The 24,466-nt window shown below is 40.7% G+C and overlaps 1 protein-coding gene and 1 pseudogene across 4 annotated transcripts in view; both read left to right on the forward strand.

The window, feature by feature from the left end:
* Window positions 1-7,881, forward strand: part of LOC133498049 (b(0,+)-type amino acid transporter 1-like) — a 17,512-nt gene extending 9,631 nt beyond the window's left edge. For 3 of the 4 annotated variants that reach the window (XM_061814440.1, XM_061814442.1, XM_061814443.1), the window contains 9 exons: window positions 796-921; window positions 1,006-1,105; window positions 1,809-1,853; window positions 2,968-3,091; window positions 3,584-3,687; window positions 3,803-3,899; window positions 3,980-4,129; window positions 4,195-4,369; window positions 5,128-5,325. In XM_061814440.1, coding sequence (XP_061670424.1) covers window positions 796-921; window positions 1,006-1,105; window positions 1,809-1,853; window positions 2,968-3,091; window positions 3,584-3,687; window positions 3,803-3,899; window positions 3,980-4,129; window positions 4,195-4,369; window positions 5,128-5,189 — 983 coding nt within the window. In that variant the 3' untranslated portion in view covers window positions 5,190-5,325. Of the gene's footprint in view, window positions 1-795; window positions 922-1,005; window positions 1,106-1,808; window positions 1,854-2,967; window positions 3,092-3,583; window positions 3,688-3,802; window positions 3,900-3,979; window positions 4,130-4,194; window positions 4,370-5,127; window positions 5,326-7,748 lie in introns of those variants that run through there. The other variant, XM_061814441.1, reaches the window with a different exon arrangement.
* Window positions 7,755-24,225, forward strand: LOC133498050 (b(0,+)-type amino acid transporter 1-like; annotated as a pseudogene).
* Window positions 24,226-24,466: the final 241 nt, after the last annotated feature.

Below are 24,466 nucleotides of genomic sequence, written 5' to 3' on the forward strand. Positions count from 1 at the left end.
TTTCAAGATCTTGAGCTGTTTTGTAAATTAATTACCAAAATCAAATATCTAACAAACTTAACCCACTCATGGGCAGGGTGGCAATTTTTTGCCTTATTGAGATAAAAGTCTCCTAACAGGCCACAATCAAGGAAATAACACTTCTTTTTTGTTGATGGTTAAGTTATATGATAACGTTACTAATTTATAATCTCGTCCCAAAAATGGGACGCTGCCCGCGAGAGGTTACTTGGGTTTTCTTAGTAGAACGTCCCAAAAATAGAACCTTGCTCTTTAAAGGATATATTTTTCAAGGGAAAAAATGGAGGATATAATGTGTGAAAATCATGATGTCCCAAAAATGGGACGCTGCCCACGAATGGGTTCATTTTGGGCACTTTGTATTTAGCCTTGGTAATGTGTCTGCCATAGTTTACAACTGTAGGCATGCACGAATGACATGTCAGAAAAACAGGGAGTACACTGGCAACAAGGAGAATCACAGGAGTCATTAGAGAAACACGCAGTAAGTGACTTACTAGAGGCAAGTGGGCCGTGGTACCGCATGAGGTAGCTCCAATACTTTGGTGAGGGTCTCCAGGAACAGGCAGACGTTTATACCAACTGTTTGGAGTGAGGCTGACAGACGCCAGGTGCTCAAAACAGAGAAGGGGGGTCGGTGGGAGCAAGAGAGGACGCATAAGCGCCTTCCAAGCACCACTCACAGAACTGCAGGGGAGTACATGACGAAATATTAGGAATTGGCTGCTTGAAACTGTTCATTAGATTAAACCAAGCTTTTTTTTTCCTTTTCAGTTTTCATTGTGACCATCAACTGTTTCAGTGTCAAACTTGCGAGTTACGTACAAAACATCTTCACTGCGGCCAAACTTTTAATCATCGTCATCATCGTGGGAACAGGCATTTTTTTCTTGGCACAAGGTAAGAATTCATAGCTGTTGTCTCACTAATAGACTAGAAAGGGTTCAGTTGATGTAATTTTGACTTTGAGATGTTTCCATCCAGGAAAAACCGAGAACCTGTCAAACACATTTAATGGCAAATCAGTTTCTGTTGGAGAAATTGGGCTTGCGTTTTATACCGGACTCTGGGCCTATAGTGGATGGTAAATATTTAGTATTTCAATGTTGTAATGAGCAATCACATGTCTTATAATCAGAGATGATTAGAGTAGACCAAAAAATGCCTTTGGAATATTATGACTCCAATAAAAGTAAAAAGTAGCCCTCCAAATAATTTAGAGTAAGACTAAGACGTTCTACAGTAAAAAAAAAAATTTAATCAGAGCATAAACGCCGAATAAAATAATTTCAGATATTGCTGAACAATATCAATTAGTCAAAATAAATAAACATACTACATAAATAAAATATTTGTGAAATAAGAAATGGTCTCATATCATATTGTTTCTACTTGTTAAACAGCGCAATATTGAAGACCCATTTAGATAAAAACAGTAACAAGGTTGCAGTAGATAGAGTATAAAAATGATATATTTTCCTGTTCAAATGCCAGATTTTTGTTTGTAAAAGAATTGCACAACTCAACCCATTTCTTTTTATATACTTTAGAAAAGGGAGGGAAAAATAAACAACTGAAATAAATTTGAATATGATTGAGTTGGACTTGACGTTTAACTCGCAGCCTTCTTGGGCAGGTCACCATTGCAAAAAAGATCTTCTGTTTTACCTCATTATATAACGTGGTGTTTGTAAAAGTATTGCTTACCCATCTCTGCTTATATGACTGCGTACTTTATATTTAAAAGGGTGGTGATATTATTTGTATGCCTTTCATTAATTTCTCAGGGGTCAAGTGAATTTCATCACAGAGGAGGTGAAAAACCCACTCAGGTAAGGTAATAAATTTTGCGTAACTGGGTATGAATGTTAAATCTTCGAAGGGCTCAGTTGTTAACAAGCAAAGTTTCATCACTTTGTGAATAAGTGCCAGAGCAAATAGTGCAACAGATTCAGAACATCATTTCTCAACATAAAATTACAAGGAATTTAGGGATTTCATCATCTACGGTACGGTACGGTAATAGAATGAAAGGATTCAGAGAATTTGTAGAAATATCTGCATGTAAGGGGCAAGGCTGAAAACCAACACTGAATTCCTGTGGCCTTTGATCCCTCTCGCGGCACAGGATCAAAACCCTGCATCATTATGTCAAGAATCTTGCCACTTGTGCTCAGAAATACTTAGTAAACCATTGTCAGTTCTCACAGTTTATTGCTGTAGCTACGAATGCCAGTTAAAAATGAGTACATTAGATCAAAAACAGTGAAATCAGAAAATGCAAGTTAACAGAGAAATCAAACACTGTTTACCACATGGAGGTAAGCAAAAGGGATTCATCTGACATTAGCACTCAGTTGTAGCTTTACCTACTGCAAGTGCACCGCCCACGTACCTCACAAGAATTGAAGCAGAAAAACCCAACAACTAAAAATAGAGGCATGGTAAATGGTATACACTTATTTAGTGCTTTATCCACAACAGCACGGTGTCCAAAGGGTCACATTTGCCCATTCGCACACACATTAAAAAAAGACACTTGGACATATGGAAATCGTGGTCCATTCTGTCACAGCACTGGTCACTTTGGTCAAGATACGGCGAGGGATACTGGTTAAAGTAAGCTATTTTAAAAAGAAAAACCTGTAAGGAGAGAGCCAGCTAATATGCAACAGTCAAAACGTGGCAGCGTACTCTTTTTTTTTTTTTTTTTTCCCCCTCTCCAGTAGGTTAATTAATTAATTTAAAAACACCGTTTGCCATTTCAATTGTTTAGTTTGTTTGGCTTTATTGAAGAGATGTACCTAATGTGGTGGTGGCTAGTGTACAGTATACGTTTTGGCTTTTATATGAAAAGGTGGACAAAACCTGGAAATTTCTGATGCCAAGCCCCTTTTTTTAAAAATGTGTCTTTGTTTTCTGTGTTCATCTTTCATTTTGTTGCAGGAACATGCCACTATCAATCATTATTGGGATCCCCTTAGTGACCATTTGCTACGTGATGGTCAATATGGCTTATTTCACTGTGATGACCACCAATGAACTACTGATGTCCCCAGCTGTAGCTGTGGTAAGTGGAATCATGCGAATAGGGTTTAAATGTCTATCCATCCATTTTCTTAGCCACATATCCTCACAAGGGCACAATCGCAGGGCATATGGAGACAGACAATAGTCGTACTCACAATCACACCTCGGGGCAATTTAGAGTGTCCAATCAATATGTTGCATAACCCACACAGGCTCTATCTATCTATCTATCTATCTATCTATCTATCTATCTATCTATCTATCTATCTATCTATCTATCTATCTATCTATCTATCTATCTATCTATCTATCTATCTATCTATCTATCTATCTATCTATCTATCTATCTATCTATCTATCTATCTATCTATCTATCTATCTATCTATCCACTGCTTTACTTATTAGGGTTGCATGTGAGTTAGAGCCTACCCCAACTAACTTTTAGCATTTAATATTTAGCATTCTGATTTCTTTTTAATTATAACTAAAATCAACCACACGCCTAAACTTTCTTTTTTGTTCCTTCTTCAGACATTTGGAGACAAAGTTCTTTACCCCATGTCTTGGATTGTTCCACTTTTTGTCGTTTTTTCCACATTTGGTTCTGCCAATGGAAGCTGCTTCACTGCAGCCAGGTAAAAAACATGCACACAACTGAAGACATTTAATTTGGCACGAGTGACGCATGAGGAAGGGGTACATTTAAATTCCTTCAATTTAGACGTTTAAATGAAATGTTTTGACCCTCAGGTTGGCTTATGTAAGTGGTCGAGAAGGTCACATGGTGGAAATTTTATCTTTTATAAGTCCGAGGCACTTAACCCCGTCTCCAGCGCTCATGTTCAATGTGAGTGAAATCAAGTTTCATGTTGTTATTTTAGTACTTTATCGACACTATAAAGATGATAAATATGGTTTCTTTTGCAGGGTTTTCTGGCCATTTTATACATAATCCCAACAGACATCGACACCCTCATAAATTTTTCCGGCTTTAGTCAGTGTTCCTTCACTCTGCTGACTATAGTATCTCTTATTGTCATGCGTTTCACTCGGAAGGAGCTGAAAAGACCATTCAAGGTCCAGACCACAATTTATTTTTTTCCCCATTTGTTCGTTTTAAACTAGTGTTTTTTAATCCAAAGGTTCCCATCATAATTGCCATCATAATGCTGCTCGTTTCTTGCTTCCTGGTCCTGGCGCCCATCATTGACAATCCAGACATCGAGTTCCTCTACTGCACTATCTTCATTCTCAGTGGCCTCCTTCCGTATTATTTATTTGTCCACCTGAAAGTCGAGTGGTCACGAAGACTCATGAGTAAGTACATTAATAATAGTAGTAAAAAGAAAAAATAAGGCTGCTGAAAATTGTAAAACAGGGAATAATGCTGACACTACATCAGTATTTGGATGGTACTAATGCATGGTAAATAGACCAATTCTTTGTTTGATTAGATGTACTCCATGTCACATGTGACAAAATGTATCTCGATGTATTGTACATTACATATAAACTCCCTTCCAAAAGTATTGATTGATAAAACAATAAATCACATACAGTTTGGGATGGAGAACTACGAGATTTCCAGTTAAAGGTGAAACCACCATTAAAACCAGAGTATGGAGTTTCAACATTCTTTTGTAATGAACCTAAATATTGGTCAACGTTTACATTTTATGACATTCTACAGGGTTCTACGTCATGGGGAGTCTTTAATTAATCTGACGTATATGTTTGTGAGATGTGGAGGTAGCCCGAGTACCCAGCACACACTGACCAGAGATTCGAACATCAGCCATGCAAGGCAGATGTGGTGACCACCAGAACTGTGCTGCCCGGATTAGATTTATAATTATTACAATTGATCATGGCACCGTTTGCCATTTCATTTCCTTTGAATTGATGAATTACCATCATCACCTTTCTTTGTTAATTGGTCAGGAGAGGTCACATGCTTCTGGTTATTTTGTGATGCGGGAAAACGTAGCAACGGAACTAGTATGTGTTGTATGTGTTTAATGTAAGATAAGAAATGACTCCTTGTGTGCTCCTTTGACCACCCCCCAACCTCACAGGGCCCATCACCATGCATCTGCAGCTCCTGATGGAAGTCGTTCCTCCTGAGAAATGTGAGTGAGGAGGCGACAACTGGGTCAACTTCCATTTGGCTCCCGGGGCAGGGACGGTGCCAAACTCATTTTTGTAACACTTGGAATACCTGATGGGATCCGAGCCAGAACTACGGGGTCACCTTTGTTAAATAGCTACAAACAGTATGTCATCGACATATGGCTCTTCTTTAAATGTACATGAATAAGAATTCTGGTTTTGCTTTATAGCTTTTTAAAAATAATAACAGTAATGCATGGTTTTAAGTAATGGTGTCACAGTGTAATTTAACATTATTTTGAGTTGTTGATTTGAATGTATTTGAAATTTTAAAATTCCCAATATTTCTCCCATGGTATTATTTAAGAGAAATAAACCCATCCACCTTGTTTTTTTATTGTATTTTTGTTTCATTCTTTTTATTTAAAATTATGACGTTTATGATAAACAGTGGCGGCACGGTGACCCAGCTGTAAAGCGTTGGCCTCACAGTTCGGGTTCAATCCCAGCCCGCCTGTGTGGTGTTTGCATGTTCTCCCCGTACCTGCATGCGTTTTGTCACTCTGATTTCTTACCACACCCCAAAAACATGCATTAATTGGATCCTCAAATTGCTCCTAGGTGTGATTGTGAGTGCGATTGTTGTCTGTCCCTATGTGCCCTGCGACTGGCTGACAACCAGTTGAGGGTGTGCCCCACCTCCTGCCCGTTGACAGCTGGGATAGGCTCCAGCAGTCCTGTTACCATTGTGAGGATAAGCAGCTAAAATGGATGACTGGATGGATGCTAAACCGTTTGCTTCATTAATTTCCCTCACAACTTCCATCAACCTTTTCTTTGGTCTTCCTCTCGCTCTTTTGCCTGGCAGCTCCATCCTCAGCACCCTTCTACCAATATACTCACTCCCTCACCTCTGGACATGTCCAAACCATCAAAGTCTGCTCTCTCTAACCTTGTCTCCAAAACATCCAACTGTGTCTATCCCTCTCATGAGCTCATCTCTCATCCAATCCAGCCTGTTCACTCCAAGCGAGAACCTCAGCATCTTCACTTCTGCTACCTCCAGTTCTGCTTCCTGTTGTTTCTTCAGTGCCACCGTCTCTAATTCGTACATCATAGGCGCCCTCACCACTGTTTTATAGACTTTGCCCTTCAACAGAGAAGAGACTCTTCTGTCACATAATGCACCGGACACCTTCCGCTAGCTGTTCCTACCTGCTTGGACCCGTTTTTTCACTTCCTTTCCACACTCACCATTGCTCTGGATTGTTGACCAAGTATTTGAAGTCATCCACTTTCGCTATCTCTTCTCCCTGGAACCTCACTCTTCTCCCTTCACCCCTCTCATTCAGACATATATATTCATTTTTACTTCGGTGAATCTTCATTCCTCTCCTTTCCAGTGCATGCCTCCATCTTTCTAATTGTTCTTCCAGCTGCTCCCTGCACTTCCAATGATTTCAAAGTAGCTCCTTTCCTCCAGGTCGGACCTAAACCATTTAAGGACCGTTCCATTTAGTCCTATCCACGTTTCCAACCTGTTCAGCAATTTATGAGGATCTCCTGTATCAAAAGCCGCGCTGAGATCCAATAGGACCAAAATTGACACCTTCCCTTAGTCACTATTCAACCTTATGTTATTTTGCACTTTGCTAAGAGCAGATTCTGTACTTTGATGAGTTTGGAAACCTGATTGAAATTTTTCAAAAAATCCATTTAAATTTGAGAAATTGCTGAGTTGATAAAAATAACTTTCTCAAGAATTTTGGCTGTGAACGGGTGGACAGAAGGGATATTAAATAAGGGTTTCTGCTCTGATTTATTGTTTGTACATTAAGTGCTCAATTATTAGGTATGCGCCTGCACAATCTGATGAGCTGATCAGCATCTTCAGCCTTTCAAAAATAAAGATTTGCACTGCATTTTGAAATAAAACAGTATTTCGAGTAAGTTTTTTTTTGCCAACCCTATAATTGAAATTCAATTTAAAAAAATTACCACTTGGTGTCAGTGGAGCATTGTGTAAAGCATGTGAGGCTTACTACAGTACCACAAGAGAGAGCCCACATACCACTATGAGGTAGTGGTACCACACTTATAATCACTATATAAATGATGAGATAGTGTTCATTGTACAGATTTATGTACAAATACTTGGGTGTCCAGCTGGATGTAAGACTAACACTGACACTGATACTTGGGCAGGAAATGACAGTCACCTACGCTTCCTCGGAAGACTGACTTCCTTTACCGTCTGCAGAAAAATACAGCAAAGGTTCTCCCAGTTTGTAATATCGAGTTCCTTCATGCACACGGTTGTGTGCTGGGGTGCATCGTTAATATAATTCTTGAAGACATAAGTGTTTCTTTATCTGTCTTATCAATCTAAACATATAATGAGTACGTCATTCATTTTTTAACTGACTGAAGGTCGCGCGAGGACAATTCTTTTGCTTGTAAACATTTCTGTACTGACTTTACAATACGCAATATAATTTTGATGCCAGAGTTTTATGTTTCCTGACGTTAATCTGTTACATTTTTGTGATCGAATTATGCATGTTGTGTCTTTGTCGTGCACCAACAGAACAAAGAGGAAGAATTGTGCAAAGAAAAGCACAAGTCAGAGGATGACGTGTCGGAAAGACTCTGCTGGCCTTGACGGGGACTCTACAATGATGAACAAAAATCCAGTAAAGGCCACCGTGCTTCAAAAGGAGGTGAGGGTGGTTTTTTGTTTGTATGAATGCATTTAATTTGTGAGAAGTCAGTCACAAAGGAAGTAATTAGAGTGGAGGTGTTGAGGCCCGAGGACAAGGCTCCACCAAGTTAACTTCACAGTGACTCCTCCATTGCAAATGTTAGGGTCCAAAGAACCCCCTTAAGCCTGTTTAAGCCAATCTAATCAGGTGTAGGGAAATGTGATATCTAAAGCGGGAACAATATGAAATGATTTTCTTAACATCTGAACCGATTTCCTAAAGTCTGAGCGATCCTATATGTGATGAGGAAAATTTGGGGCAATTGTGTGCTTCATGGTCTTATGTTTGGTGTAGTCGAGAGGATCAGACGACCATCACAGCAAGGTATCTCCAGCACTGATCTAATCAGACATTTGTCGTAACGCTAAGACAGACCTGTAACTGGCAGAAGGTTGTCCAGACTGCTGGTAAACAAAAAGAAGAATCAGGACTAGTTATAGAAGAACAAATAAAAGAACCTTGGCTGACTATGAGTTGACTGTTTCAGTTGCAAACTTTTGTCCTTGTCACTTGTATTGTGTGACCACTTTCCTATCATTCCATTTTATATCTCAACTATAGAGTCCATGGTTCAGCCTTGTTCAGTAGTGGCCACACATATTAGAATTGGCAATCATAAAACATTCCCGAATTTACGTTTGTTTTCCAAATAGACTCTTCCCATGGGCTCACCACCTGTGAGAGGGGCCATAGGAGTCGGGTGCGATGTGAGCTGGGTGGTGGCCAAAGGCGGGGACCTTGGCGATCTGATCCCTGGTTATAGAAACTAGCTCTAGGGACATGGAATGTCACATCTTTGGCAGTGAAGGAGCCCGATTGGTCTGTGAGGTCAAGAAGTTCTGACTACATATAGTTGGACTTACCTCGACGCACCACTTGGGCTCAAGCCCCACTCCTCTCAAGAGGGGTTTGACTCTGTTCCACTCTCGAGTTGCCTGCAGTGAGAGTCGCCAAGCAGGTGTGGGTATACTTATTTCCCCTGGCTGTGCTTTGGGGTTTACTCCATTGGATGAGAGGGTAGCCTCCCTCCACCTTCAGGTAGGGGACGGGTCTTGACTGTTGTTTGTGCCTATGCACCAAACAGCAGGTCAGAGTACCCACCCTCATTGGAGAACTTAGAGCGCTCTCCAGCACTCCCTCCGGGGACTCCATCATTCTGCTGGCGATCTTCAATGCCCACGTGGGCAATGACAGCGAGACCTGGAAGGGTGTGATTGGGAAGAACGGCCCCCCGATCAGAACCCGAGTGCTGTTCTGTTATTGGACTTCTGTGCTCATCACGGATTATCCATATATCGAAAACCATGCTCAGGCATAAAGGTGTCCACATGTCCACTTGGCCGGGCTCTCCCTGAGAGATAGGGTGAGAAGATCGGTCATCGGGTAGGGGCTCAGTGTCGAACCGCTGCTCTTCCGCATGGAGAGGAGCCAGATGAGGTGGCTGGGGCATCTGTTCCGGATGTCTCCTGGGCCCCTCCCATATGCGGTGTTCCAGGCATGTCCCACCGGAAATAGAGCCCGGGGACGACCCAGGACACGCTGGAGGGTCTATGTCACTCGGCTAGCTTGCGAATGCCTAAGGATCTCTCCAGAAGAGCTGGAAGAAGTGGCTGGGGAAAGGGAAGTCTGTGTATCACTGCTGAAGCTACTTCCCATGTGACCCAACGTGGAGAAGTGGGAGAAAATGGATGGATAGATGGATGGATCTCCAGATAGATCAGCGAGAAAAGAAAAAAAAACAGACTTAACATACTCAACACGACTGGATAGTCACATCAGAAGCATACGATAATCAAACGTTTGCAAAAATTGTGATTTTCAGTATGCATGTATCGCATAAATGTTGCAAAAGTGTCTATTAACCCAAGAGAACCCACGGGGTCTTTAGTACATACACTTTTAAAATCGGATTTGGATGTCTTGGGTTCTCTGGGGTTGAAGTATGAACTACCTCAATGGTGAGTTTGTTGGTCCTTGCTGTATAATTTTCAAAGTTGATTAAACATAACTTAATTCAACAGTTAATTGAAATGGCTCTTCAGCTACATAAAATTACAAGAGACCAAATAAAGGCATTCAGTAAAAGATTAAAATAACCATTAATTCAATTAAAAGTCCCTTGTTATGCTGATCTCAACCTCACCATCAGTAACTGTGTAATCACCCAAGTGTTACCGTTAAAAACCTGGGCATTTGTCTGGACTCCTCAAGTCAAGTATATTTGTAAAGATAGACTCAAAGGACTTCACTCCTGTTTCTTCTTTTACTGCTCACATTCAAGATATTTCCTAAACAACCACCTTTCACTTATGTAACGTCTCCAAGATCCTCGGATAACCTCGGCTGTCGAAACTGTAATCCATGGATTTTTTTTTTTCTAGACGCCACCACTACTGCAGTGCTCTTCTTTCTAACTTAGCCCTACATACCACCAAAAAGGTACAACTTGAACAGAATAGTGCTGCCAGAATAGTCACTCACACTCTAGTATTCGATCACATCAATCCTGTTTTTAATTTCCTTCACTGGCTATCTATTCAAGCCAGATCAAACCCCAAGATCCTGCTGTTTTCTGACAAATGACTTGATGGCCAAACCTCCTCTGACCTGATCACTTCTGACTGCCCCCGCCGTCCTCTTTTGCTCACATAACGCTAGCGACCTAACTCTGGCCAATATTCAACAATTGACCAGTCCCTCAAATTCTTGGAGCCTAAAAAGGTTTATATGGCTCGAACACATCAGAGATGTACTTGATTGCTTCTTGTCAGGACTCGAGCAGCAGTATTCTGGATGTACTGCAGCTTCCTTAGCTGCCATTGCCATGCTACAGATCAACACAAGTCAAATCTAGCAGGCATTTGAACAGTTTTTTCCCTCTTGCAATTAAGTCATTAAATTCTTGATCAGCAAATGTATTCTTTTCTACCTTGTGCTATTGAAGGGATACTCACTCACATCCTACTGGTCCAATTAATATTAGTATTAGTAATATATTTGTAGACTATAGCACGATTCATCCCTTTACACTACTGCCTTTGCACAATTGTCATTGCACTATAACGGGAACCGCGAACAGGTAAAGGGACTCTCTTCAAGCTGTACACAAAGTGGGACATCAATATACTTATCTCTTACCTGTTCTATATGAAGAATATTTTAAATCTTGCACGACTCTTATGAGGAATAGTTCCACACCTGTGAGGCGTTTGTATGTTTTCTCCGGAACTGCAGTTTCCTCCCACATCCTGAAAATATCCAACATTAATTGGAGACTCTAAATTGCGCTTAGGTGTGATTGTGAGTGTGACTGTTGTCTGTCTCCATGTGCCCTGCGATTGGCTGGAAACCAGTTCAGTGTGTACATTGTAGGCAAAACTATTATTTTGTAAATACACATTAATTGTACTCTCTGCCATCTAATGCAATTGTTGTGCCTGTCACGATATGTCACTGCCATCGATAGAAGAAGAAAAATACATCATTTCTTTTGAATAAATGTGACTTTTCTCATCAACCACAAATGTATGGTGGAACAAGGGTTGGGATGGTGGCTGTACTGTAAATGTATGTGTGTTTGCGCGTGTGTGTGTTGTGTGTGTGTGTGTGTGTGTCTGTGTGTGTGTGTACACGTTCACAGGTGGGCCTGCTGAGTGCTGTCTGTCTGATCGTGGGCACCATGATCGGCTCAGGTATCTTCATTTCCCCTAAAGGGGTCTTGCTCTACTCTGGAGCTGTGGGACCCTGCCTCCTTATCTGGGCTGCCTGTGGAGTCTTCAGCATGCTGGGTGAGAGACCAAAACAATCTAATACCGACTGCGTCAAAAATGCACTTTGTGCATAACGGAATACTAACAACATCTCCTAAGAGGTCATTATTAGAGTTACTTTATGTTCCATTATGTTCTAACTTTGGAAGCTTCAAAGTTGAAGACATTTTGGATGAATATTGGTTTGAAATGTCCAATGTTAAAGTCCAGTATTCAAGATGACTTTGGAAGATATGGAAATGGTGTCCAATGATGAGCCATGACTCCACAATGTTGTGTGCGTCCGAGCCAAAATTTTATGTCTGAGTGAACTTCACATATGCCAGCACTCACGTTGGCAGCGGACGTCACGATATTTTCCCAGCATCCCACATTTAACTTGGAATTTAAGGTACAAGTAAATAGCATGACGATCTCAATCATAGAGCAAATTTAATTTGTAAGTAAATGTACGGTACATAAATCAACTTGTCTCCAGACCATTCAAATTGTCAAGTGGGCATGAATGGGAAATCTATTCATAAAGTGCGTGGCAGTTAAGATGAGGCACAGGAATTCGCTCAAATATTGTCATCAGCAAAGTTGACCACTCTGACCCTGATTGACTGATTAAGCTTGTCGACTCCGTAGTGCTGGCATCAAGGCTACAACATAGATGATTCGGAAAACATGTCAAATCAAAGGGATTCTTAGTGAGATAAGTACCAGGGTCTCTAAGGTCAGCCACTCAAGAAGAACTCTGTATTTAAAAAAAAAACATAGATGAACTTGAACTCATGTACACAAAAACATGAATATGTGACAAAACTGCATAGCAATCAGGATGATTTAGTATGTGACATAAAGCTGAATGGGATCTCGCTTGTTTTTTTTTTTTTTTTCGACGAAAATAAAAGCTTTAAATTTAAATGCTTTTCAGGCCTAAAATTCAAAATCCCACCAACATTTTCAGGGGAAAAAAAATTCTAAACTGATTCACACTCAACCAGTCTAGTATGAACCATGACTCTCAACAAAAGTCAGCTGGTAAAGCTTTCAGCTCACCCATGGGCCGTTACCCTTATGAGGCAAGCTCTATAGAATAAGAATAAGAATAGATAAATGGTGTCGGGGCTCGTCAAAGGCGAGGAAGGCACGGCAAGGCGTGGAGGACCCAATTCTAGAGAAGCAGGGAGGCAAGCCCCCAATAGAGGAATCTCAAAAATCTTCACTTCTAAAAACAACTTAACGTAACAACACAAAATACTCAAAGTAACCAAGTATGACTTAAACCTAAACTAGAAACTGGACATGACTTTCCAAAAACACAATGAGCAACCAAAAACAATCAGCCAAAGATAAAAACTGAAAGAAAACAGGGAGGTAACTCCCCTGAGACTGACAAGACAATGAGAAACACATGGACAGGACACGAATGGCCGGAGGGAGCTGATGGGTCAAGGGCGGGGGGCAAACATGAACAGGTGGACACAACTGACAAAATCAGCACACAAAGACATGGAAGACAGGAAAAACAAAACCAATCCAACCCAATCAAAACTGAGAACATGACAAATATACCTTTAGAGTCGCAGAAATGAGACGTCAGTATACAGCTTCTGTATATCCTGAGGCATAAGATCACTATGTTTTGTATATTTTTTCCTCATATGTAGATACAACTTTGTCATTACAGTAAAATGTTAATTAGCTGATACACAGAAACAGTACATTGCAGTTGAATATGGCATGGGGAAATCTGGAGTATTATTAGAAATATTCTATATTTATAACTTTTACGGACTGCAGCATTGATGTAACGTTATAGAAAAATGCGATGTGTGCTGGAATGTCACATCTTTGGCAGCGAAGGAGCCCGAGTTGGTGCGTGAGGTTGAGAAGGTCCGACTAGATATAGGCTTTTTGGAGTCCTTAAAGGGAGTTCACGAGTGAGGGAAAAATGTAGCGAGAGAGCAACAGGCGGATCGGTGTAGCGTCTGCAATGATGTATGTATGTATGTTTGTATCGGTCCGTTGTGATAAAGCAGGAACTAAGCCCAAAGGCAATGCTCACAATTTACTGGTCGATCTATGTTCCAACCCTCAGCTATGGTCACGGGCTGTGGGTCGTGACTGAAAGAACAAGATCCGGGATACAAGCAGCCGAAATGAGTTTCCTTCACAGGGTGTCTCTCCCCTTTGAGATAGGGTGAGAAGCTCGGTCATCTGGGATGCGCTCAGTGTCCATCCATCCATCCATTTTCAACACCGCTTATCCTGGTCAGGATTGCGGGGTGGTGGACCCTATCCCTGCTAACTCTGGGGGAAAGACAGACCACACCCTGATGTGGTCAACACTCAGTCACAGGACACAGAGATGCCGTCACTGAGTAGGAAGTGAACCCACACTGCCTGTACCAAAGTCAGGCGAGTCTCCCCACTCCACCATCAGTGACCTTTTGAAGTTATATTTACTTCAATGTTTATTTAGTTATTTTCTTGCCACCATATTTATAGTGAAGAGCAGGGATAGCCGACACAAATACAAATCTTGTATAACCCCAAACTGATTTTTTTGTAAATAGATAAGATTAGATTCACTTTTTGTGGTTGGCTCATACGATCTGTACTATGTAAAATGTCCTTTTCAGTCCCCTCCAAAAAAGAAAACTAAATAACTGAACAATGAAAAATGTCATTTCCATTTTGACATAAATAAAACTAAATAATACAATAGGTGACCTGTCAGGCATACGCAGATGTCGAGGGTAGATATCCCAGCCGGTTCTGACCTTTCTGTGTGCTTGTGTAGTTATTCTTTCTGCAGGTACTCCGGTTTCCTCCTACATTCCAAAAACATGCATCTTGCAATACAATTGATGTGGACTCAGTGTTTGTTTATATGTGCCCTGCGAATGGCTGGAGACCAGTTAAAGGTGTACCCTGCCTCTTCCCCAAAGTCACCTGGGAGACTTGCAACCTAATGAGTGGTTTCCTTGAACCTCCTATCAGAAAAGTAATTCCCCACAAATTTGTCTTATCTGTGTTGTTGTGCTCCACAGGAGCGCTGTGCTACACCGAGCTGGGCACCATGATCCCAAAATCCGGAGGCGAGTATGCCTATCTGATGGAGGCTTTCAGGTCCCCGGTAGCCTACCTTTACTCGTGGACCACTGTGATGGTGTCCAAGCCCTCAGCCTTGGCCATCATCATGCTGAGCTTTGCAGAGTACGCCTCAGCTCCGTTCTATCCCGGATGCATCCCTCCTGCCATGGTCACCAAGTGTCTGGCAACTGCAGCTATAGGTAACGTAATCTACGGTACATGATTACTGCAGGTTAAACAACAATGGTGCTTCGGGTATTTTCTTGAATTCTTTAACAACAGCAATCATAAATATTGAAGACATTGAATGCATTACATATGAACTGTGCAGCGCTTTACAAGACACTGAAAGAATCTTTGCAATTGCATCCATTATTCATTCACTGCACAGTCACACCTGGTGACTTCCTGGGTTTTCATTTTGATGACACTTGTAATTGTACATTTAGTTTGCACCTGAAAGTACCATTCTCCTTTTTGGGTGGTACAATTTTTAATATAATTGGAATAGCCAGGACACTGCTCATGTTAGCATCCGTTCTGACTTGTACACATTATTTGTGGCCTACTAAAATGATCTTATTGTTTTGATCTTATTTTCAAGATCTTGAGCTGTTTTGTAAATTAATTACCAATATGAAATATCTAACAAACTTTATTTTGGGCACTTTGTATTTAGCCTTGTTGATGTCTACCATAGTGGATGAAGACTTTTAGGATAATAGATAGATAGATAGATAGATAGATAGATAGATAGATAGATAGATAGATGGATGGATGGATGATGGATGGATGGATGGATGGATGGATGGATGGATGGATGGATAGATAGATAGATAGATAGATAGATAGATAGATAGATAGATAGATAGATAGATAGATATAGATAGATAGATAGATAATGGGCGCGCGGTGGATCAGCTCTCTGCCTAACAGTTGTGAGGTCTAGGGTTTGATCCCAGCCCAGCCTGTGTGGACTTTGCATGTTCTCCCTGTGCCTGCGTGGGTTTTCTCCGGGCACTCCGGTTTCATTCCACATCCCCAAAAATTGCAACATTAATTGGACGCTGTAAATTGCCCCTAGGTATGACAGTGAATGCGGCTGTTTGTCTTGATGTGCCCTGCGATTGGCTGGCAACCAGTTCAGCATGTGCCCTGGCTCCTGCCCGTTGACAGCTGGGATAGTGGCTAACATTCACGCAACCCTTGTGAGGATAAGCGGCTAAGGAAATGGATGGATAGATTATTATTGTTGTTGTTGTTATTATTATTATTACTATTATTATTATACTGACCGACAACGCAGTATCTTAAATTTGTCATGAAGTGGAAGGAGCTCGTCCCAAGATCAGGCAGAGGCATATGTAAGATGATAAACAGTTAATTAATGAAGGTAAAGGTGGTGATCCAGGATGGCATGACAGGCAGTGGAGTGGACAGGAGCAGGCACTGGACAGATCAGGCAGCTGGCTAGAGCGACATGTGCCACAAAAACAGGGAGTACACTGACGACAAGGAGAGACACATGAGTCATTAGAGGTACCGCGTGAGGTAGCTGCAATATTTTGGTGACGATCTCCAGGAACAGGCAGACTTTTTTATAAACTGGTGGGAATGAGGCTGACAGACGGCAGATGCTCCAAACAGAGGGGGGCGGCAGGGAGACAAAGAGAGAGAGGACGCAGAAGTGCATTCCAGGCACCACTCACAGAACTGCGGGGCATCCATCCATCCATTTACTTAGCCACTTATCCTCACAAGGGTCGCAGGGAAGGCTGGAGCCTATCCCAGCTGTCAACGGGCAGGAGGCGGAGTACACCCTGAACTGGTTTCCAGCCAATTGCAGGGCACATTGAGACAAACAGCCGCATTCACAATTAATGTTGCATGTTTTTGTAATGTGGGAGGAAACCGGAGTGCCTGGAGAAATCCCACCCAGGCACGGGGAGAACATGCAAACTCTACACAGGCAGGTACATGACAAACTATAGGGAATTGGCTGCTTGAAACTGTTAATTTCTATTAAACCAAGCTTCTTTTTTTTTCCTTTTCAGTTTTCATTGTGACCATCAACTGTTTCAGTGTCAAACTTGCGAGGTACGTACAAAACATCTTCACTGCGGCCAAACTATTAATCATCGTCATCATCGTGGGAACAGGCATTTTTTTCTTGGCACAGGGTAAGAATTCATAGATGTTGTCTCTCTAATAGACTAGAAAGGCTTCAGTTGATGTAATTTTGACTTTGAGATCTTTCCATCCAGGAAAAACTGAGAACTTGTCAAACACATTTAATGGCAAATCAGTGTCTGTTGGAGAAATTGGGCTCGCCTTTTATAACGGACTCTGGGCCTATGATGGATGGTAAACATTTAGTATTTCAGTGTTGCAATGAGATATAACATTTCTTGTAATCAGAGATGGGTAGAGTAAGCAAAAAAGGCCTCCAGAATAATATAACTCAAATAAAAGTAAAAAGTAGCCCTCCAAATTATTTTGAGTAAGACAGTTCTACAGTGAAATAACTACTCAAGTACTAAGTACATACATTGAGGAAAATCTATTTTTTTTTAAATCAGAGCATAAACTCCAAATAAAATAATTTCAAATATTGCTGAACAAAACTAAATTAAAGAAGAACTAAAAGAAGTAAAGCATAAATAAAAACTAAAATAAAATATCTGTAAAATAACAAGAAATGGTCTAATATCACATTGTTTCTACTTGGCCCAGGCACATTATAAAAACAGGAACAAGGTTGGAGTGGATATAAAAAGGATGCACACCCCTGTTCGCATTCCAGGTTTTTGTGCTATAAAAGAATTGCACAACTCAACCCATTTATTTTTATATCTTTTTGAAAAGAAAGGGAAAAATAAAAAACTGGAATAAACTTGAATATGATTGAGTTGGACTTGACGTTTAACTTGCAGCCTTCTTGGCCAGGTCACCATTGCAAAAAAGATGTTCTGTTTTACCTTGTCATTACCTGGTAATATAACGCTCAGACAAATGTAGTTGCCCAAAGAATGCAATCAGAATCAGAATCGGCTCTTACCTGTTCTAAATGAACAAGACTTTGCATCTTGCACAACTGTGACTCTTGTAAGGAATATTTCCTATTAACAGAATTCACTCTTGTTCTTTTTCTTGTTACTTTGTTGTTTTTTGTTCTAAATGATAACTGACATGTGGCTCAATAGGTGACTTGCAGGTGACGTCACATCCGTTTTGAATTTTTTTCTGGCCGCCATATTGAGAGGTCTCATTTCGCTGGTTACATTACATTACATAAGACGCTTTTTGACTTCTGAGACGATGGTGCACACGTGTTGTGTTATTTGGCTGCTATAACAAGTTCAGCAAAGAAGGGAACAGATGGTTTTTCCGATTTCCGAAAATAATTACGCACCAAGGACCCCAAACAGAAGAAATGTCGAGCAAACGGCAAGCGAAGTGGCTCAGTAATATCTCGCGTGCAGATCTCACTCGTCCCACAGTTTCAAGTCGTGTGTGCAGCGATCACTTCATAAGTGGTAAGTTTAAGCCGAGTATTGCACTTTGACCATATCCTCCTACCGCTATTTTTAGATGTATGTGTTGTTTGCTGCGTTTTATATGACAAGACTAACGGTGTTTGATAGGTCTACATGTACATGTACATCCAACTCGGCCGCCGATCGAAATCGAACGCCAGTGACAGGCTTTTCATCATTATTATCATTATTTGTCATAGATAATTTTCCCTAATCGGTCCGATTTGTTGGATCTGAAAAGGGCATAATGGCTAAGCAGAAACAACAACAACAACAACAGTGAGTTACACACTCTGTCCCAGTGATTACAAGTTACTTACTCAGGCAACAATTAAAACCTTTTCTTCAGACAACGTTTTGCAGAGGACACTCTGAATCCACCCGCTTACAAAGTAATTGTAAGCCTCCAAGGACTTGTTGGCCTTCATCTGTTGGTTAGTAAGGCTGTTGGTTGTAAGCACCAAGTAGTTCACAATGTCAGGGTATTCCACTCTCGGCCAACATTTTTCAGTCGCAAAATCAGCCATTGATAGACTATACGGGTCCAGATCCTCACATAAACTGATTTTCTGCCTGTAGTAGGGTTTCAGATCGGCCGACAGATCCTCGAAATAGTTGGAAAACGCCATAGAAAGTGCAGATACAATGAACACGATGTTGGTATATAGACAAACTTTAAGAACTGTTTACAACCTCCCAACATGGCCGACACACAAAAAATTATTACCCACAATGCACTTGCTCTGAAGTTGTGCAAGTGACCTATTCAGAAGTACCAGATCACATTCAAACGTATTGATTAATTGGAGTCCAATTTTTAATTGGATAGCACAACAACACATGCATAGAGCCTTACAGAAACATATTTTGCTTTATCCACTGAAAAGACCGAACTGACTGATGTGTTTGTGTGCGTGTGTGTGTGTGTGAGAGGGTGAGGTCCAACTTTATTCTGGCAATCACCGTGGATTGGACCAACAATGCCCGATGCGGAAGTCGAAAACAAAATTTTAAAATTAGATCGTGCACACAATTATTGATAAATGAAAGTGGCAAGCAGCATGTAGGTGATGTAATTTAAGACAAGTACTATTTCCTCTTAACATAAATACTAAAGTAAAACGTATGCTTCATTAAAACTACTACACGTACATTTGACCTGAAATATTACTCGAGTAAGTTTAGAACAAGAAGTAACACTTACCCATCTCTGGTTATGATGTGACAGTGTATTTTATATTTAAAGTGTGGTGATATTATTTGCATGCCTTTTATTAATTTCTCAGGAATCAAGTCAATTTCATCACAGAGGAGCTGAAAAACCCTCTCAGGTAGGTCATAAATTCTTCGTAACTTGGTATGAATGTTCAACCTTCGAAGGCTTCAGTTGTTAACAAACAAAGTTTCATCACTTTGTGAACAAATGCCAGAGCAAATAGTGCAACAGATTCAGAACATCATTTCTCAACATAAAATTACAAGGAATTTCGCGATTTCATCATCTACGGTTCACAATAGCATCAAAAGATTCCGAACGTTTCTACAAATAACATGTAAGGGGCAAGGCTGAAAACCAACACTGAATGCCCGTGACCTTTGATCCCTCACGTGGCACAGCATCAAAACCCAGCATCATTATGTCAAGGATATTGCCACTTGTGCTCAGGAATACTTAGCAAACCATTGTCAGTTCTCACAGTTTATTGCTGTAGCTACGAATGCCAGTTAAAAAACACTACTTACCACATGGAGGTACGCAAAAGGGATTCTTCTGACATTAGCACTCAGTTGTAGCTTTACCTACTGCAAGTGCACCGCCCACACACTTCACCGGAATTGCAACAGAAAAACCCAACAACTGAAAACACAGGCATAGTAAATGTTATACATCCATCCATCCAGCCAATTTCTTAGCCGCTTATCCCCACAAGGGTTGCGGGAGTGCTGGAGCCTATCCCAGCTGTCAACGGGCAGGAGGCGGGGTACACCCTGAACTGGTCGCCAGCCAATCGCAGGACACATGGAGACAGACAGCACTTAGGCTCACAATCACACCTAGGGGCAAGTTAGAGTCTCCAATTAATGTTGCATGTTAAAGAAAAACCTGCAAGACGATAGGCAGCTAATATGCAACAGTCAAATCATACCAGCGTCCTCTTTTTCCTTAGGTTATTCAATTTAAAAACAATAATTTTCAATTGTTTAGTTTGTTTGGCTTTATTGAAGAGGTGTACCTAATGTTGCGGTGGGTAGTGTACATTATACCTTTTGGCGTTTGTATGAAAAGGTGGACAAAACCTGGAAATTTCTGATGCCAAGCCCCTTTTTTTAAAAATGTGTCTTTGTTTTCTGTGTTCATCTTTCATTTTGTTGCAGGAACATGCCACTATCAATCATTATTGGGATCCCCTTAGTGACCGTTTGTTATGTGATGGTCAATATTGCTTATTTCACGATCTTGACGACCAAAGAACTACTGATGACCCCAGCTGTAGCTGTGGTAAGTGGAATCGTCAGAATAGGGTTTAAAATGTCCATCCATCCATTTCCTGAGCCGCTAATCCTCACAAGGTTCACAGGAGTGCTGGAGCCTATCGCAATTGTTAATGAGCAGGAGGCAGAGTACACCCTGAAGAGGTTGCCAGCCAATTGCAGGCCACATAGAGACAGACAACAATCGCTCTCATAATCACACCTAGGGGCAATTTGGGGTGTCCAATTAATGTTGCATGTTTTTGCATACGGGATAGTTCTTTATGCCTGCTTGGTTGCCTGTTTTCGTAAACAATTTTTTTTTATCATTCAGCAGTTTTTAACTGAAAACAATTACATCAACTCATAGATCATAAGAGGTTTAATAAGGGATTTTCAAATGTGTAACACTTGATGGTACAATGACCCAAAACATTTATTTTGCTTTCAAAGGTCACCACTACTTCAATGAAAACTAACAAATCAGGACAAAGTCAACTGACATTGAAGATATTGATCCTTTGACCTCACAGTTTATGATAGATCAAATATTTAAGGCCCCCGTGATTAATTGGTGACTAATCCAGAGTGCAGTCAGCCTTTTGCTGGTTTTTAGCTGCGATCGGGACCAGCTCACTGCAGCAGAAGAGGATAAATGGGAGAGAAAATCGACCCATGGAAATAATGGACAGAACATGAACAAATGTAAAAAATAAATCTCAAAAACAATTTGCAAATAAATTTAAGTCATAATAATGACCTTTATAAAGACTTACAAGATCTGTACTGGTAATTATTTTTTGAAAATGGCGCCATAGAATGACATAGTGATTCCAAAAATATTTTCTGTGCATTTTACACATTCTGGTATTATCCATCCATCCATCCATCCACTTTTGTCCTTATTAAGGTTAGATTTCAGCTCGAGCCTATCCCAGCTAACGTTTGGCAAAATATTTAGCATTTTTATTGAATTACAACTAAAATGAACAACACTCCTAAACTTTCTTTTTTGTTCCTTCTTCAGACATTTGGAGACAAAGTTCTTTACCCAATGTCTTGGATTGTTCCACTCTTTGTAGTTTTTTCCACATTTGGTTCTGCCAATGGAAGCTGCTTCACTGCAGGCAGGTAAAGAACGTGCAAAATGAATGAAGACTACTATTTGGCACTTGTCACGACCAGAACACGGGGTTGGACCCAAATGCACAACTCGGGAGGCGCAGAGGCGGTTTGGGAAACGTCTTTATTCAGTCTAGTGTCGAGAACCCAAAAAGCAGCAGTAATGAAATCGGCAGGCATGACAGGCAGGTCAGTGGGCAGGCAGGAGTCGGTAGACGTGAGAGCAAGAACAGGATCAGGAGAGTGCAGGAACGAGGCGTGAGGCAGCGATCTGGCAAAGGCCAGGCGGTACATGTGGTCCTATTTGTATAGGCCATTATTACGTGAAACGAGGCGGAGGTTTGCGCCTCCATTGATTGATGCAGGCGCGTGCCGCGTCGGGGACCGGCAGGGCCATGACAACACTAGTGACATATGAAGGGGTACATTTGAATTCCTTCAATTTTTCACATTTTTGTCTGAATGAAATGTTTGATCCTCAGGTTGGCCTATGTATGTGGTCGAGAAGGTCACACGGTGGAAATTTTATCTTTTATAAGTCTGAGGCGCTTAACCCCGTCTCCAGCGCTCATGTTCAATGTGAGTGACATCAAGTTTGATGTTGTCATTTTAGTACTTTATCGATGCTATAAAGATGATAAATATGGTTTCTTTTGCAGGGTTTTCTGGCCATTTTATACATAATCCCGGCAGACATCAACAGCCTCATAAATTACTTCAGCTTTTCTCAGTGGTCCTTCACTCTGCTGACTATATTGGGTCTTATTGTCATGCGTTTCACTCGGAAGGAGCTGAAAAGACCATTCAAGGTCCAGACCGCAAGCCATATATTTTTTTCCATTTGTTTATGTTTTTTAAACTTCTGTTTGTTCATCCAAAGGTTCCCATCATAATGCCATCTTAATGCTGCTCATCTCTTGCTTCCTGGTCCTGGCACCCATCATTGACAACCCAGACATCGAGTTCCTCTACTGCACTATCTTCATTCTCAGTGGCCTCATTCCGTACTACTTATTTGTCCACCTGAAAATCGAGTGGGCACGAAGACTCATGAGTAAGTATATTAGTACTAGTAGTAAAAAAAATTTAAAAAAAAGGCAGCTGAAAATCATAAAACAGGGAATGGTGCTAACACTCCATTAGTATTTGGATGGTACTAATACATTGTAAATACTGTATATCAATTCTTTCTTTGATTGGGTTTACTCCATGTCATATGGAAGTAATGTGACATGAATTGCTGGCAAAAATGTATCTCGATGTATTGTACATTACATACAAACTCCCTTCCAAACGTATTGATTGATACAACAATAAACCACACACAGTTTGCGATGGAGAACTACGAGATTTCCAGTTAAAGGTGAAACCACCGTTAAAACCACAGTATGGAGTTTCAACATTCTCGTGTAATTAGCCTAAACATTGGTCAACGTTTACAATTTATGACCTTCTACAAGGTTCTACGTCATGGGGAGTCGTTAATTAATCTGACGTATATGTTTGTGAGATGTGGAGGTAGCCAGAGTAGCCAGCAAATCCTTGACCCGAGATTCAAACATCAGCTATGCAAGGCAAATGTGGTAACCACTCGAGCTGTGCTGCCCGGATTAGATTTATAATTATTACAATTGATCATGGCACCGTTTGCCATTTCATTTCCTTTGAATTGATGAATTACCATCATCACCTTTCTTTGTTAATTGGTCAGGAGAGGTCACATGCTTCTGGTTATTTTGTGATGCGGGAAAACGTAGCAACGGAACTAGTATGTGTTGTATGTGTTTAATTTAAGATAAGAAATGACTCCTTGTGTGCTCCTTTGACCACCCCCCAACCTCACAGGGCCCATCACCATGCATCTGCAGCTCCTGATGGAAGTCGTTCCTCCTGAGAAATGTGAGTGAGGAGGCGACAACTGGGTCAACTTCCATTTGGCTCCCGGGGCAGGGACGGTGCCAAACTCATTTTTGTAACACTTGGAATACCTGATGGGATCCGAGCCAGAACTACGGGGTCACCTTTGTTAAATAGCTACAAACAGTATGTCATCGACATATGGCTCTTCTTTAAATGTACATGAATAAGAATTCCCGGTTTTGCAAATTGCTTCAGGGTGACAAAATGATCTACACTTGATGAACTCATCAACACTTCAACCTTTACAAAATATAATAACAGTAATTCACGGTTTTGAATAGTGTCACGGTGGTATTTAACATTATTTTGAGTTTGTTTCGAATGTATTTGAAATTGTAAAATTCCTAATATTCAATAATATAATCAATATTAATATATTTCACGTGTGGTATTATTTAACAAGAGAAATAAATCCTTGCACCTTATTTTTTATTGTATTTTTTTCATTATTACTATTTCAAATTATGATGTCTATGATAAACTGTTTACTTAATTAATTTGAAAAGAAAGATTCATGACCAAGAATTCGTTTTTCTATTTTTTTTTTAAGTTTTGGAATTGACTACAAAACAAAATTACCACTAGATGTCAGTGGAGCATTGCTCTATGCAGGCATGAAGCCTCCGTCACGCCCCTGTT

The sequence above is a fragment of the Syngnathoides biaculeatus genome, chromosome 3 (assembly GCF_019802595.1).
Source record: "Syngnathoides biaculeatus isolate LvHL_M chromosome 3, ASM1980259v1, whole genome shotgun sequence".
In the NCBI taxonomy this organism is placed as follows: Eukaryota; Metazoa; Chordata; class Actinopteri; order Syngnathiformes; family Syngnathidae; genus Syngnathoides; species Syngnathoides biaculeatus.